This window comes from Rhinolophus sinicus, linkage group LG03 (genome assembly GCF_036562045.2).
Source record: "Rhinolophus sinicus isolate RSC01 linkage group LG03, ASM3656204v1, whole genome shotgun sequence".
NCBI classification, from domain to species: Eukaryota; Metazoa; Chordata; class Mammalia; order Chiroptera; family Rhinolophidae; genus Rhinolophus; species Rhinolophus sinicus.
This window is the reverse complement of record NC_133753.1, coordinates 137,175,716-137,190,966: the sequence shown is the minus strand read 5'-3', so window position 1 is coordinate 137,190,966 and position 15,251 is coordinate 137,175,716. Positions and strand designations below refer to the sequence as shown.

Genomic DNA, 15,251 nt, shown 5'->3' with positions numbered 1-15,251 from the left:
ACTATATAAAATTATTGAAAACTTCAATCAATGGAATATTAAGAAGTCACAAAGTAGATACAAAGAGTTTGTGATTTTAAAAGTTGTAAAAGATATATGCTGTATATACACTGTTACTACAGCTAAGTACCTTTTTCTGCCATCACACTCCACTCCAAAAAACAAAAACATACTAAAAATTGCACATAAAAAAAGACTAGAAGGAAATGAAACAAAATGTTAATAGCAATTATCTTTGAGTGATAAAATTTGGTGCTTTTAATTATATTTTTCTATATTTCCTAAATTTTTAGGAGTCATAAAACTTTTCATTTACTCAATAAACAAACGAACTAGAAATAAACAGGTTCAATTGAATCTTCCAATGTATACGGTTTAAAAAATTCCATTCAAAGTATCCTTAGCTCTGATAGTAAATGGACATTCTAAGTTATTTTAATTTTCATACAAAAATTTGTACATTTATGATTATAAATCCTTGTGGGGTAAACTGGTGACCTTAAGCAGAATGTCATCTGGGGAGCCACATGACATATGACATATTACTACCACCTGATGGCAGCATATCTAAACTGCAAGAAGCTTATAAAAAGGAAAATTCATTTGAAGCTGAATCCCCTCACCCAAAAGTCACAACTATGCATTTTCCTTTTAATGGTATTAAAAATGTTACTAAAAATGTTAGTTTTAAAAATATCATTGCCAGTAATTATAGATTCCATGTGATAGAACCACGTAGCCTTTGGAAACCAAGCTCTAATTATTAAAACCGGTGTCATATGAAAGACTCTTCGAAATTCATCAGGTGTGTGTTGCCTGTAAAACATACACTGTAAAACTTTAAGGAAGGCTTTTCAGGAGATTTCTGAGCATGACTAAACTCAAACTGAATTACCTTGAAACAAATACATTCTGAGATCCAAAGCGACTTTTCATGAAAACAAAGAATTTACAAGAAAAACAATACCTCCTTTGGCCACAGGCCACTCAATTTCCTGATGAGAGAGTTTTATTCAGGAATGCCAGTTCTAAGTCTGACACGAGATTGGCATATATTTTCTTAATTTAAGTAAGCACTTCTATGGACTGAGAAACATGATGCCCTAAGCACACACCTTGATTCTAGGGTCCCTTTATCAAAGGTTTTTATTATAGCATCCTCATGTGTCTCATTTAATGAAATCTAATAGATGACAGCAATGTGAATTGGAAAGGCTCAGTGGTTAGTCTACCTAAATCTGTTTCAATCAGGACCCAGCTTTTGGGCTAATCTCTAACATCTGAATCTGGAAGCCGATAACTACAATTTATAAATAGGACAAAGCCTTCAGAGGGCTAGATATTTTAGTAATTTGTCCGATACTGATAAAGGGATTGAGCAGTTAGATTTCAGAGGACCTCCCCCATTGATAAAAACTAAGACAGGTAAGCTGGCTTTTAAAACCATTTTGTCACAAATTTTGAAGTGTCAGAACTCATTATCTGTACCTGATTTCGTTTTTAGTTGGCTAAGTATCTTGTTGTTCTGCCACTCACCATTGTCTACATATCTTGTTTTAAAAGTGCAATTGTTTGAAGACTAGAGATTTATTACCTGATTATCATACAAAAGTAATATTTTCAAAATTTAAGATAAATGTCAGTTTGGTATGTAATCTGACAACTTATCTTCCTAATTGAGGTCAATATTAAATTTAAAAATAATTTTCAACATCTAAAAGGTAACATAGTATTTTTATATATGGTAATAATATTGCTGATGGGGATGGTAATCTTTGGTCTATCCTTAGACTTAGATGAAGCAGATCTTAGTCTAGATTTTCTGAAATAGCATGGTACTTGTCCTTATTTTGGTTTCAGTGTTTTCTGTTTAACTGTAAGTTACTTCAATTTTTCATTAAAAGGTCAGTTATGAATATATAACCAAGGTAATTTAGCAAATAGAAGTCCAATTAGCACATTTATTGTCAGATCCCAAACATTCAGCCAAAAGTGTAAAGTGTCTAAAATAGAAGTAGAATCTCTTCCCTAATTAGTTTTAAAACCCCAAATTTACACCATTAGTTGGCTTATTGCAAGGACTTTTTAAAGCATCTTCTGAACTTTCTTTGTAATACTAAAACCGCTGAAAATATCCTAAGTGTTGATCAACAGGAGAATGATTAGTGATATTCATTTAGTGGAATAGAGCCATAAAAATAAAGCATAAATACAGTTATCAACATGTATGAATCTGACAAATGTAATGTTAAGGGGGAAAAAGGTACCAATGAATACTACAGTATGATACTATCCATATAATAGTTTGAAAATATGTCGTACGATGCTACATAGTGCTCAGGATTACAAGCATCGATGGTAAACCTGTAAGGAAATGTGCTGGAACGTGTAAGGAAATCCCCACCAAATCCAGTGTGGGGATGGAAGAGGGATGAGACTGGGGAGAGGTAGACAGTGAGCTTTAGCAGTACTGGGAATGTTTTAGTCCTTAAACTGGGTGGTGGGCATGGGAATGTTTATCATAGTACTCTTTATGCCTTTTCATACGTCTCAACATTTCTTAATGCATTTGAGACCCAATGTGCTTTAATTGTGACTCAGAATTATCCAAGTTAATGATGTATGCAAGTGAATGCATTACTGAGAGGCTGTGTGTAAATCAATTTATAAATCATTTTTTTAAAATGCAATACGCAGTATGCTTTTTAAAAGGATACCTGTGGTAACCTTCTCATTCAACATTCACTCTCATTGAGTATAAAAATTACTTATTGAATGAAGACATATTTGATAAACATTAACTAAATGATGGACTTGTGTTGTGTTAGGCACTCTGATCTAGGGATCCAAACGTGAATAAGACATGGTCCGTTACCTAAAGGAATTATCTAGTGAGAGAGATAGGCATGTAAATAAATAACTATAGTACAGTAAGACTTGATAAGCGGTATGTACAATGTGCTAAGGAAGCACATAAGAGGGAGCTATTAATAGTGTCTGTGGGAGGTGTGGGAAAGGCTTTTCCTTGTAAAACAAGATCATATGCAAGGGTATTGATGCTTTAAGAAAATTAATGGAATCATTGTACTTAGAATTCCCTGATACCTAAACCCTGAGAATTCAGTGTTGATCATTTCATCTTGCTGCTAGGTCACTTTAGAGCTATATTCACTTGGATAATAAAAAAAATATGTATTTATTTTTATGTTCATGGCTACATTTATGCTTGTATGTATATATGCATGTATATCTAGCTGCACTATCGTACTTCCAAAAGGATTGAGATGTCCTACAATTAAACAGACATTATTAAATAACAACAATAACACAAGAGCCTACTAATATCGGGCTGGTGTAATTGACAGGGAGAAAAACTGAGAAAAAGAGAAGAGAATAATTATGACATGAAATCTTGAAACTTAATCTTATTGTAAAAGCTCTTTCAAGATTTGAAATACATAGTCTTTATTACTCAGCCACAAAATAGTTCAAAGAAAAAAAAGTTTTGTTCCACAGGTAAAAATTATGAAAACTTTTTGATGTAAAGGTTGTGGAAAACATAGATGTGTGCTTTCATAGAAGGTTAGAATTTTTGTTTTTATTTTTAAATCAGGGTAGCAGTGTCATGGCAGAGATTAAAGACTATTTTTTACAGTATAGGAAATTTTTTTAAAAATTAAAGATTTTACATTTTGATGCTCTTGTTTATACTCTTTATCCACAATATAAATTCAGTCTAAGGAAAAGGCTTTTTCAATTCTAGCACGTTTAAAAGAACAAAGAAATAGTTGTGAAGTAAACAGAGTTTTCTGGGTTTTAGTTAAGTACAGCTTATCTAACTAGATTACTAAAATTCCTTGGAATTAACAGGTAATTAATGGAAAAGAGGGCTGATGTATAAAAACTGGTGTGTAATAAAACTATAAGTCATCTGTGGGGGAAAAAAAGAGCAAATTTTTATGAGAAATATATTTCTGAATAATATTTTTTTAAAAGATTGAGAAAAGGATTCATAAAATCACTTCAATGGCTAAAAAGAAATTACACATTTACGCTGAACTGTTTTCAATTTCAGAGAGGTTTTGGTCATTTCAAAATGTTTTAACTATACTTTCAAGGAAAAAACTTCGGCACCAAATCCTGTTAACAGTACCTCTTTAAATCTTTTTCAAATGTATCCTCCCCTCCATTCCTATCCTGAAAGACTAGGTAAGACTAGGCAGATTTTTAATCTTTCATCTGGACTATATTAATAGCCTCCCAAGACTACTGTTAACCTTCCTTTTGTTCAGAGTTATTCTATGAGGAACATGCTATGAAAGAAACTTCAGAGTTAGGGCCCTCTGTAATTTCTTGCTTTACACCACCAATCCTCACCACAAAACTTTAGAGGGGCTCTTAAGTGCTTCAGATTGCTTTAAGAAAGTTCAGACCCAGTGAGCGACGATGCCAACCTACAAAATCTACAGCACTCTCAAAAGAGTCAACCAATTGTACAATACTCCCCCGACTTCTGGTCAACAGCAGAGCAGTCCTAGCAGTACCAGACTGAGCTGGAACTGACCAGAGTCAGCCTGGCATTATATCCCAAGACACAATTAGATCTCTTCTTTTTCCTCTTAAATTTACATCTGGCTTGAGATCACTTTTCATAGACTGTACTTATGGGAGCTAGACAGATGTGACACAGAGGTATGTTAACAATATAAATAGGATTTTCCAGAAATGTTCTGTAGGGATATACGGACATGGCAGTTTAATACTCATGACAAGTAAGAATAAGTTAATGTTCTTTCTTTTCTTTTCTGTGGAAACTTGTCCAGTACTTTCAGCACAGTTACTAAAGTAAGAATGTGGTCTATTCCATGAAATCATACAAACTAAAATCAGGACAAAAGTGGTGAATCTGTATTAATTGGCATTAACTCTGTGCTAATTCCCTTGATTTTCTTCTAGAGAAAGACAGAAAAAAGAAGAGAGGGAGAATGTGTGCAATAATGAGAATCAGAAGAGATCTGAGAACACTTCTAGTCTACAACTTTAGCTCCATTGCCCGCATAAATTCAATCACTAAGTCAAAAAACAGATTGGACTAGAAGTTACAAACTGAGGGTTTTAATAATTCCCTATATGGTCACATTGCAAGGTGGTAGGACATACGGCATGCATTCTCATACACTGCCCACGGGAGAGAAGACAGAAGCAGCACTGCTGGAGAACAATTTTGTGAAAGCTAATTGTACAACTTCTTGGAGACTATCACAGAGATCAACGCTCATAAGAAAGGAAGGACACGTGTGTGTAGCAATGGCAGAAAGTCTGCAAATCAGATGGAATACAAAAGAATAGAGAAACGCAAAAGAGGAATACAAACACAGGAAGTTAAAAAAGGAGCAAATATTCATTTGCATCCTCTTGTTACCATTAAATAAGTGCCAAAACACTGCCAGAAAAAAATAATACACAGTACAGTCTTTGAAATGACTAATTTTCATTTTATATCATTTGCTTTGGTCATAAAACACATTAATGTGTGTGTGTGTCCATGGCAGATTTGTGGTTCTGCCATAATAAACCCGAAGTTGATAGCTTATTTGAAGATTTCTTTTGGTTACTTCTTCCAGACCTTTAGGCCATCATGTGGAAAACTCTAAAGGAAATATTCAAATATAAATTCAAAAAAATTAAGCATTAAGTTTGTTAAGAAATAAGTATAATCTATGAAACATGTCTCCTCTATGGATAAACATGGTTAATTTTATAGAAACCATGTATCCAACATTCTGTCACAATCTAAAGTTAATGCCACCCCAACCCCACCTGCATAACAGATCTCCTGGGTTCAGACAAATGATATTATCCATGGTAGCACTTGTTTTTTCTATAGGTTAAAAAAATTTTTTTTAAAGTAGTAATCTTGTACCAGTACCAACAAAACCGATGTCCTGTGAGGTACACACAAAGATTACCTACAATTAGAAAACAGAAAGGTAAAATAAACTCTTAGTGATACAATTATATCCTTCCAACTGAACATTAAGAGGAGAAAAATCATCCTATGTCACATTGTGAGCCCAAGAGAACTTCTATATCCCAATATCTCACTAAACAAATAATAGGTTCCATTCAGCTTAAAAATTATTTCAGTGCTATGTGCACTTTTCAGTTAATGAACTGAGTCCGTGGGTATAATATTCACATAGGTTATTTACCCTCTTGCTACCAATTTTGGTACATGTTAAAAGTAAATGATTCACTCTCACTGGTTTCCACTGTCAGACCTAAGAGACACCTGGCTCTAACTTGAGTGGAAAAGTGAAAATGGTCTGAGAGAATGACAGCCTCTTTTAAAGGGCAGGTGAAGGTTCAGTGACCTCTGGGCACTCTGGTCCATTCTGGGGAATCACTGCTTTGGAGAAGCAAAAGACCCTGTGGCTCATAAAACCTGATGATATTAAGAAGAGAGAAGGAATTCACACTCAGATTTCAAGGTCACTGCTAGAAACACAACTTTAAAAATTTAAGGGTAAGGAAAAATACCATATTTAAAAATAAATTACTCATGTTTTTTCCCTTTAAAGTATTGGGAAAACCCATATCACACAGATGTTCATTACTTATTCAGTGTACACCATTGAGAGATAAATAGAACTGCCGGAATACGAAAATGCCAAAGGTAATTCAACTACTGCAGTGTAAGTGTGGTATAACTGATTCGTCATGACATACAATTTTCTAAAAGCCATTCTGTTAGAAGGCAATAAATGAGTGCATAAATGATTTACACTCTTCTGAACTATGGTTATTATTCAGTATTTTATTTTTAAAAATATATACACCCTATACTATTATGTTTATTCTCTAGAGTATAATAAAAACATAATTGAATTTGATGAAAAATAGACTTGGTTCTAAATGTAGCATACAGCACATACAGCTACACCCTTATTTTATTCCTTGTAAAGATCAATGGTCACCTGAGATGGTTCTGTTCTGGGTTTGTTTTAATATATGGGCAATAAAATATTTTTAATTTAAAAATTACATCCTTATATTCTATGTTGTTTTCTTTTTAATACTAACATCTGAGTCTTGACCTAAATAACTACCTATGAATGCAAAATACAATATTTTAATCACTGTTTTACTTCTAAATATGATTTCTTATTGACCAGGTAGGCCAGGAAATAAACTACAGATGGTTTAGCAAATAAAAACAATAGTCTCAGAGTTCAGTGACTTGTTTTGTTTTGATGGTACCCAAATGCTATTATGAATGAAGAAAGCTCCCTTTAAAAAAGTATTAAAATTTTTTTTAATGTAACCATCTCTGGAATTTACATAAATGTCTTAATCTATTTAAGCTAATACTATTTTCATTTACAATTTTCTTTGAGTTAGAAACATTGTCAGGTAATATATAAATATATAATATATAAATCACATAAATACATAATTACACTAAATTTTAATATAGTTATTGTTTATTTATATATAAGTTGTATACACTACGGTATGATTAAGTCATATATATATGCTATCTTTAAAAATTATATATATATGTATAAACTATAACATGGAATCTAAGGATATAATTTTTAAATTAAAAAAATATATATAGTAAGGGCAAATGCAAATTAAAAATAGAGGCATAATTCTTCATTTTAAATAAAGGAAAAGATTTCCATCCATTCCTTTTTCTTAAAGCTTTTAACTTAGAAACTTATAATTTTAAGTACTTTTTCATTTCTTTGAAATGTATCCCTTGGAAGAGTAGATAGGCCTTTTGTCAGCTTTCTCAGCCAGGACTTGTCTTTCTCAAGAACCTGGGAGCCATCTTTTCCAAATGCAAACAAGAAGGGAAATAGCGCCCCTATCTTCCAGTTCCTGTGGAAGAGTAAGAGCCTAACTTCAGTGGGGGCCACGTTCCAATTTGCAAAACTACTTCTTTTCATAAAGATATGAGAAGTTTGTTTCTCCTCAGGATCAAGCCAATTAGCTAACACGTGTTCTTTAACCGTAATAAAGTTAGGAAGACCTATGTGTGAAAAAAAAAAGTGCTGTCAAATCCTCTTTGAGGGCTAGTTATTGTTTATCTAGAAAACATATATGCAATGGGTTGGACGTACTACGCAGACTATCTAAAGGGGTGAGATTCCTTTCTGTCTTTGCAGACTCTTATTAAACTGCCTGTGATGGGCATTGCATTCTGGTTTTAATGCTAGTTGAATAACAAAAGTGTTTTCTTTCTCTTCTGCCTTTGTGGAGAAGATTTCTGGGATGGTAGGTTTTGTTTTTAATTATAATTCCCCAATGATACACTATCTTCTGAATTTAAGCTATCTACTCCCACTTTTACGATGATAAAAAATTAACTGTATTCTCATATAAAACATGAGGAAAAAATCATAGGAACATTTCACTTGTTTAGTTCAGTTATTTGACAATTCAATATAACTATCTCTTAAATTTTAAAAAAGAAAATACTATGTTGTCATTCTACAATAGAAATTTTTACTATGGTTTGTATATTTGTAACTCAAACGGGGTGAATTATTAGAACCTTTGATCAAAAGTAAGTGAACTGACTCAAGGGCCCACAAATACATATGAAGATAAAGTCCTTTCTGTCAAAGAACATGTGTTACCGGGAAACTACTTAACTGTCCCTGCTCCCCCAGTGTATGGTAACACTAACTTTTGGAGTAGGGGATGAAGAGTTATTCTCTATGAAGAGCAATTCTCTATGGAGTCCCTAGCCTCCCAAATAAGAGACGAGGAGACTTAAAATGGCAAACAATATATAAAAATAATTTGTTTTTAATGCTCTGTTTTCAGCAACTCAAGCAATCCAAGGCTTTATACCACCATTTTATTTTAATACTTATTTAAAATTTTTAAATTCTGTGCTTATCTATTAAATGAGAATGTTTAACTCTAAACATATTAATGAAAATCCAGGCCATCAATATTGGCAAACTCTAATAATAATAGCAATTCAATAGACTTTAATTTATCCATTTGAAGGCAATGTCTATATTTTCTAGTTTTATTTAAAGTGCTAATCAGATAAGGAAAATCATGTTAAATTTTAGGGAGAGGAATCTCATCAAATTTTTCAGCAAAGTTAATAATAATTAAAACCTAAAATTAACTAAACGTAGGAAACACTAAAACTAGACTAGGTAAAGTTCGTGTAGATGAAACATGAAACCAATTTGTTTTAAATGATTAGCAATATTTACCTTGTCCCATTTTGTTCTATCTTTTCATCAATGTCACTGAAGATCTGCTTAAACTCCAAGTCTCCAGGAAATGAATTTAACAAACAATGCAGGTCAAAAGAATTATGGGAAAATTCATCTCCCCAATCCATTCTGAGGAACAAGAATAGAAAACATGTCAGTTACCCCAAAATGAAGGAAAAAAACCCACCTCAAGTTGCAATACTAAACCAAAAACAATAATTGCCATTTTTGGGCAAAATGAAATAGAGCAGTAGGAGAACTAGGGTATTATTAAGCGACATAGTGTTTTGTTATTTAAATTTCATGAGGTGTGACCTAATTTTCACACTTTTCTATGGTTTGAAAGCTGAACAGAACAGCACCCCTCAGAGAGTACTTAAACATCCTGCTGCTTCTAACAGTAACCAAAGGCTGCAAAGGAAATCACAAAGCCTCATAGACCACTGTGAAGAAAGGTGGTTGCAGAAAGAGTTTAACACCTTCCTTCCACTCTTGTCAATATACTGACCTGGAAATTATAATTTCAGAATTTTCAGTCTTATCTCCTGGCCGTATTTATATATGAAAAAGGCAAACCATTCTCCTGAGTGGCTCTAGCATCCCTGTCAACCTAAGTATTGATAACTGGCTAAACCTTAAATATGCTACTCCTTATAGAGAGATATGCATTCTCCCACTATCAAAGCTTCCCTCCTTCATTCATTCCATGTATACTTATTGAATGTTTGATAAGTAACAGGCACTTCTGTAAAAGGTGGGGAAATACCGTGCTTCCCCAAAAATAAGACCTAGCTGGACATTCAGCTCTAATGCGTCTTTTGGAGCAAAAATTAATATAAGGGGCCGGCCCGGTGGTTCAAGCGGTTGGAGCTCCGTGCTCCTAACTCCGAAGGCTGCCGGTTCGATTCCCACATGGGCCAGTGGGCTCTTAACCACAAGGTTGCCGGTTCGACTCCCACAAGGGATGGTGGGCTGCGCCCCCTGCAACTAGGGCTACTGGACCTGGAGTTGAGCTGCGCCCTCCATAGCTAGGACTGAGAGGACAACAACTTGAAGCTGAATGGCACTCTCCATGGCTGGGATTGAGGGGACAGTGACTTGACTTGGAAAAGAAAAGGGTCCTGGAAGTGCACACTGTTCCCCAGTGGAGTCCTGTTCCCCTTCCCCAATAAAATCTTTAAAAAAAATAAATTAATATAAGACCCGGTCTTATATAAGACCTGGTATTATATTATATTGTATGGTATTATATTATATTATACTATGTTATATATTATTACACTATATTGTATTATATTATGTTATGTTATATTATACCCGATCCTATATTATATACGACCCGCACCTATATTATATTATATTATATTATATTATATTATATTATATTATATTATATTATATTATATTATACTAGGTCTTATAGTAAAACAAGACCAGTAAAATTATACTACAATTATAGTAAAATTAACAAAAAAGGCTTAGGTGGTTTTAGTATGGATAAATCCAAAATACTTGAAAACTTGTCTAAAAAGTTTTGCAGAGGCTACAATACTAAGGAACTTCGTCTTAATTTTTTTTATTAATAACGTTTCTACTTTATTTCCCTATAATGAAATAGCTGAAGATTTCTCATAAGTCCCATTTGGAATTCAAAGAATTAGTCTTGGAATAAAGTTTTTTTCTTCTTCAGAAATATTATTTTAAAAGAAAAACACCCAATTAAAACGTTTTAATGTAAAAATGTACAGCATCACAAGATTTGTCATTTGTAAACTCAGTTTCAAGTATAGAATAAGAACTGTAGTAGTTTAGAATAGGTCACCCCAAGATGTGCCTCTGTTGTATGTGGATTGTTTTGAGCTAGAGAAAACCAAGACCCTGCTGGTTCCTGCCCCCTTTAACTACCTACAATAATTAGCATTAGGGGCCTTGCCCAGAATAAGAGATTATCAGTGATAACCTATTTTGACCAATCTATATGTCAAGGCAAAGTACTAATCACTGAACACCTGCTTTTCTCATCCTGCAATATCTTTCCTCCTTCTGAAGCCCCAAGGTGATCCTTAGCTCAGAATGTCATATTACCTCATTTTCCTTTTCTGTCTTTGAACTGTTCATGTATGTGGGGTTCCCACGTATACATATGTATTAAATTTAGTTATATTCTCTCGTTAATCTGTCTCATGTGGATTTAATTATTAGACCAGCTGAAAGAACCTTGAGGGTAAAGTTTCTGCCTCCCCCACAGCCTGGATATAACATTTTAAAATTACAAAATCCTGACACATTTGGATTTATCTCTCTCAAAATACTTTGCAGTAAAGTGAAATTTCTCATTTGAAAACAAATATTTACCTATAATATGCCATAATAAACATCAATTTGAAATCAGGCTAAAAAAAACAAAACAAAAAACTATAAGCTAAATGGTAGAAGACTCCATGTCTATTAGAAGTTATACTTCTTTAGGGCACCAAAACCTCAATATTTCTATATAACCAATGAGTCTGATATCTTCATATATCTCTCTAGCATCTCAACTAGCTAGTTACAGCTATTATCAGAATAGTCATTTCAAAATCCAGTGGCCATTATTACTAATAATGGATTTAGTTTATGTTTGCATACTTTTAAATCATTTTGGGTAGTTCAACTCACATGGAGTTATTCAAAAATTGTTGCAAAAAAAACAAAACAAATTTCATAATGAAAAGATTTGATTGGCTGAGGGTTCCTGTAGAAAACTGAAACTTAGTGAATAATTTGTTTGTAGCAAGCATCTCTGTAATAAAACAAGTTATATTTCAATATTCTGTTTAGAGTTTTCTCAATCTGTCAATACTATAAAGCCTCATTAATTCTGATAACATATATTCGAAATTTAAGAAATATGTATAGAAGTCAGCTTGAATACAATAGCAAAGTAGCAATATGATTTGTTTTATATCTACTATGTACAAGGTACTTTATATACATCATTTTCCTTAATTCTTATAACACTACAAAGTAGTTATCCTCATTTATGGAGGAGGAAACTTGGGCCCAAAGAGATGGACATGTGACATAACTACCCATTGTTAGGAGTAGGGCGTGAACCCAGATCTGTTTGGTTTTAAACCTTGAGGGTGCTTGTATCTTGAGAAATGAGTCACTTACTGCACACGAAACACAGCTTTGTAAAAATGATATTAACCAAAATGTTAAAATGGTTATCCCTGGATATTTGGACTACAGGTGATTTTTATTATCTTTTTTATAGTTAGCATTTTCCTGTTTTGGCAATAAGTATTATCATTTTGTATGCAACTGGGAAAATATTTTTAAAAGAAATTACCCCTACTTTCAGGTGGCTTATGATTTTTTAGTTTATATTTTCTATCTGCCTTCATTTGAAATATCTTCCAGCCCTAACAATTCTCTCTTGCCAATTGTGTTTATCATTTCTTTCAAAATCTAATTCAAAACTTACGTAGTTCCTAAATATCTCTTAACTATGACCATTTCACCAACCTTTTTGTATTATTTTGTCTTATTCATGTTTGCAAATGCTGTTAAAATACGATTTTGTATTATTTTGATATTGAACGAGTGTGTTATATACTTCATTGAAATCAGTTCTGGAGTAAAACAATAATGGACTGAAACATGTTGAGCATTCAGATGGGGTTGGTGACCATGATTTTGAAAGATTCCCAATGTATGTGGTTGTGTGATTTTCTCTATCTAACCTCAGGAGAGAAGTTAATCAATAAATACAAAGAATGCATTAAAGGAATGTCATTTGATAACAATGATAGGGTACCAGATGATGATGGTTCAGAATTTTCATGTGACCAGCATAAATCTGTGATGCTCCCATATTTATGATATGGTTCCAAGGTGATAGAGGATAAGAGAAGTAAGAGTTACCTTTTAGGTATAGAGGCAGCAAGTTTAAGATGCTGTGTGACAGGATTAAAAAACAAACAGACAAAACCCTGATGGATAAAATAGAACAGGATAAGAAAATTAACCCAAGCGAATAGTGATGCACAGGACCAATAGGAGAAATAAATAAAGGAGAGCAGGCTGTGGTAAGTGATGCTGAAGTTCGGATTTAGAAGTTTTCTCATTAGATCAGAAGCATGCTCTGAATGGGCATGAATTTAGGCACCACTCCTCCCATTTCCTCACGTACACTCTGTGGGCCCCCAGTGTCCGACACTGCTGGGGGGCATCATGAAGGAGCAGAGAGAAAGACTGAGCAGTCTCTCCTCACAAGGAGCAGAGACAGTAAAAAGAAAAAGGCCACAAAATGGGAGCCGGAAGAAGGATGACTGCTATTCTCTAAATAAAACAAATACGACCTCAACAACAGAAAAGTAAATTACTACAATTTGCCAATGTAGTTTGGCAAATACTTCAGTGGTACTTCAGAAAAGCAGAACTAACTTTAAAAAACTTAAGAAGAAAACAGAAGAGGCTGTGAGTCTCTTCTGTGGGTCGGGATATACTTTTACAGTTTCTTTATGTTGCTGTACTTTCAACTATTAAATTGTCATCAGGGAGATAATAATAATCTGACATAACGAATGAAGTCACTTATCCTAATCCATGATCAATCAAAAATGGGAGCTGTAGCTTTTTAACACACAATAACTCTGTTTTTGAAATTGCCATTCTGCAATGTTGTTTTTAAACGTTCATTCTCCTGTAACGTTTCTGACCATTTTTTGTATAAGGTTAAAAACAAAGTACTTAATATTTCCAACACGTATTAACAGGCAACCTAATATTAATTATTGCCTTTAAGAATGAGTTATGTTTGAAGAATTATATCTAAGCCAAACATCTGTAGATCATGTTTCAGCCGTAGGCAAATTGTAACAGTTGAGTTATAAATTCTTAAGAACAGGACTATAATAAAATATGAACATATTATAAGCACTGCCAGAAAACATTACAATAAAGCAATAAAAAAATAATACGCTATGTGATCAAAAGAAAGTCCAGAAAAATAATTTTGGAATCTCACTGGTCCTTTTACATATTTTAAAATGATATTTTTCTATCCTAGGGTCTCTTCTTTTTAATTTAAATACATTTAATGGTTAGAGTCCTTATTTTATCTTTTTTAAATAATAAAAATTCAGAGTGCCATTCTTTTTATAACCAACCAATACATGCTTGAAAAAAAGTGAAAAAAAGAAGATTGAAAAACTAACTATTGGGAAGAAATCCGCACTGTGTTACTAAAGGGGAAACATTTGGACCATATCATATTTCTCCTTTGGAAAAACCCAGTGAGGCTCATATACCTTCTCAGATCTATGGACAGACTGTGGAATTAATGTGTCCACCAGCTCTGGCTCACTTGAAGTCTTATTGTTCAATATCACTGTCTAACCTAAAATAAACACTGCTAATGAGCATGGTAAGGAAGTGGGGTGTTCTAATTAAAAATAACTATATGTTCTATATGTAACTAAAAAAGTTTCAAAATGTTTGCATTATAATAAAACACATTTATCTCTAAACATCATTGAACAAAGAATCAACAGATTTGAGTCCTGATCTTGGTTCTACTAATGTCTGTGTGAATTTGGGTAAGTTTACCCAACCTCTCAAGAGGAATAGAGCTCAATCTTCAAATCCCCAGATCCCTAAAATGTTCTAAAAGAAGAAGCAACTAGCCTGTATTTCTGGGCTACTCTGACTTCGCACACTCTTCACTCAACAAAACGTTTGAGACCAACTGACTTTGGACATTATGCCTGGACAAGGAAAAGGACAACATCTGGGAATCGTACCGTCACAGGTATCATGTACCCTATCTATCATTCTTTGTGTTCTTTACATTATTTGTATTATTCTTTGTATTGTTGGTTTGGTTTGCATTGCAGATCTGATAAAATTTAACTTTTACTGAATCTTGAAAATTTTATGTAGTTCAGTGAACTCATTCATTGAGACATAATTTAAAGGTCTGATGGCTAAATAATATTAATAATAATAACAGCCAAT

General features: G+C 33.3%; 1 protein-coding gene across 6 annotated transcripts in view; it reads right to left on the bottom strand.

The window, feature by feature from the left end:
* Positions 1 to 15,251, bottom strand: part of KIAA0825 (KIAA0825 ortholog) — a 358,526-nt gene that overhangs the window by 306,382 nt on the left and 36,893 nt on the right. For 5 of the 6 annotated variants that reach the window (XM_074328707.1, XM_074328710.1, XM_019711761.2 and 2 more), the window contains exon 3: positions 9,246 to 9,377. The exons of the other annotated variant lie outside the window; for it this stretch is intronic. In XM_074328707.1, the coding sequence (XP_074184808.1) occupies positions 9,246 to 9,376 (131 nt within the window). In that variant the 5' untranslated portion in view covers position 9,377. The remainder of the gene's footprint in view (positions 1 to 9,245; positions 9,378 to 15,251) is intronic. 6 annotated transcript variants of the gene reach the window in all.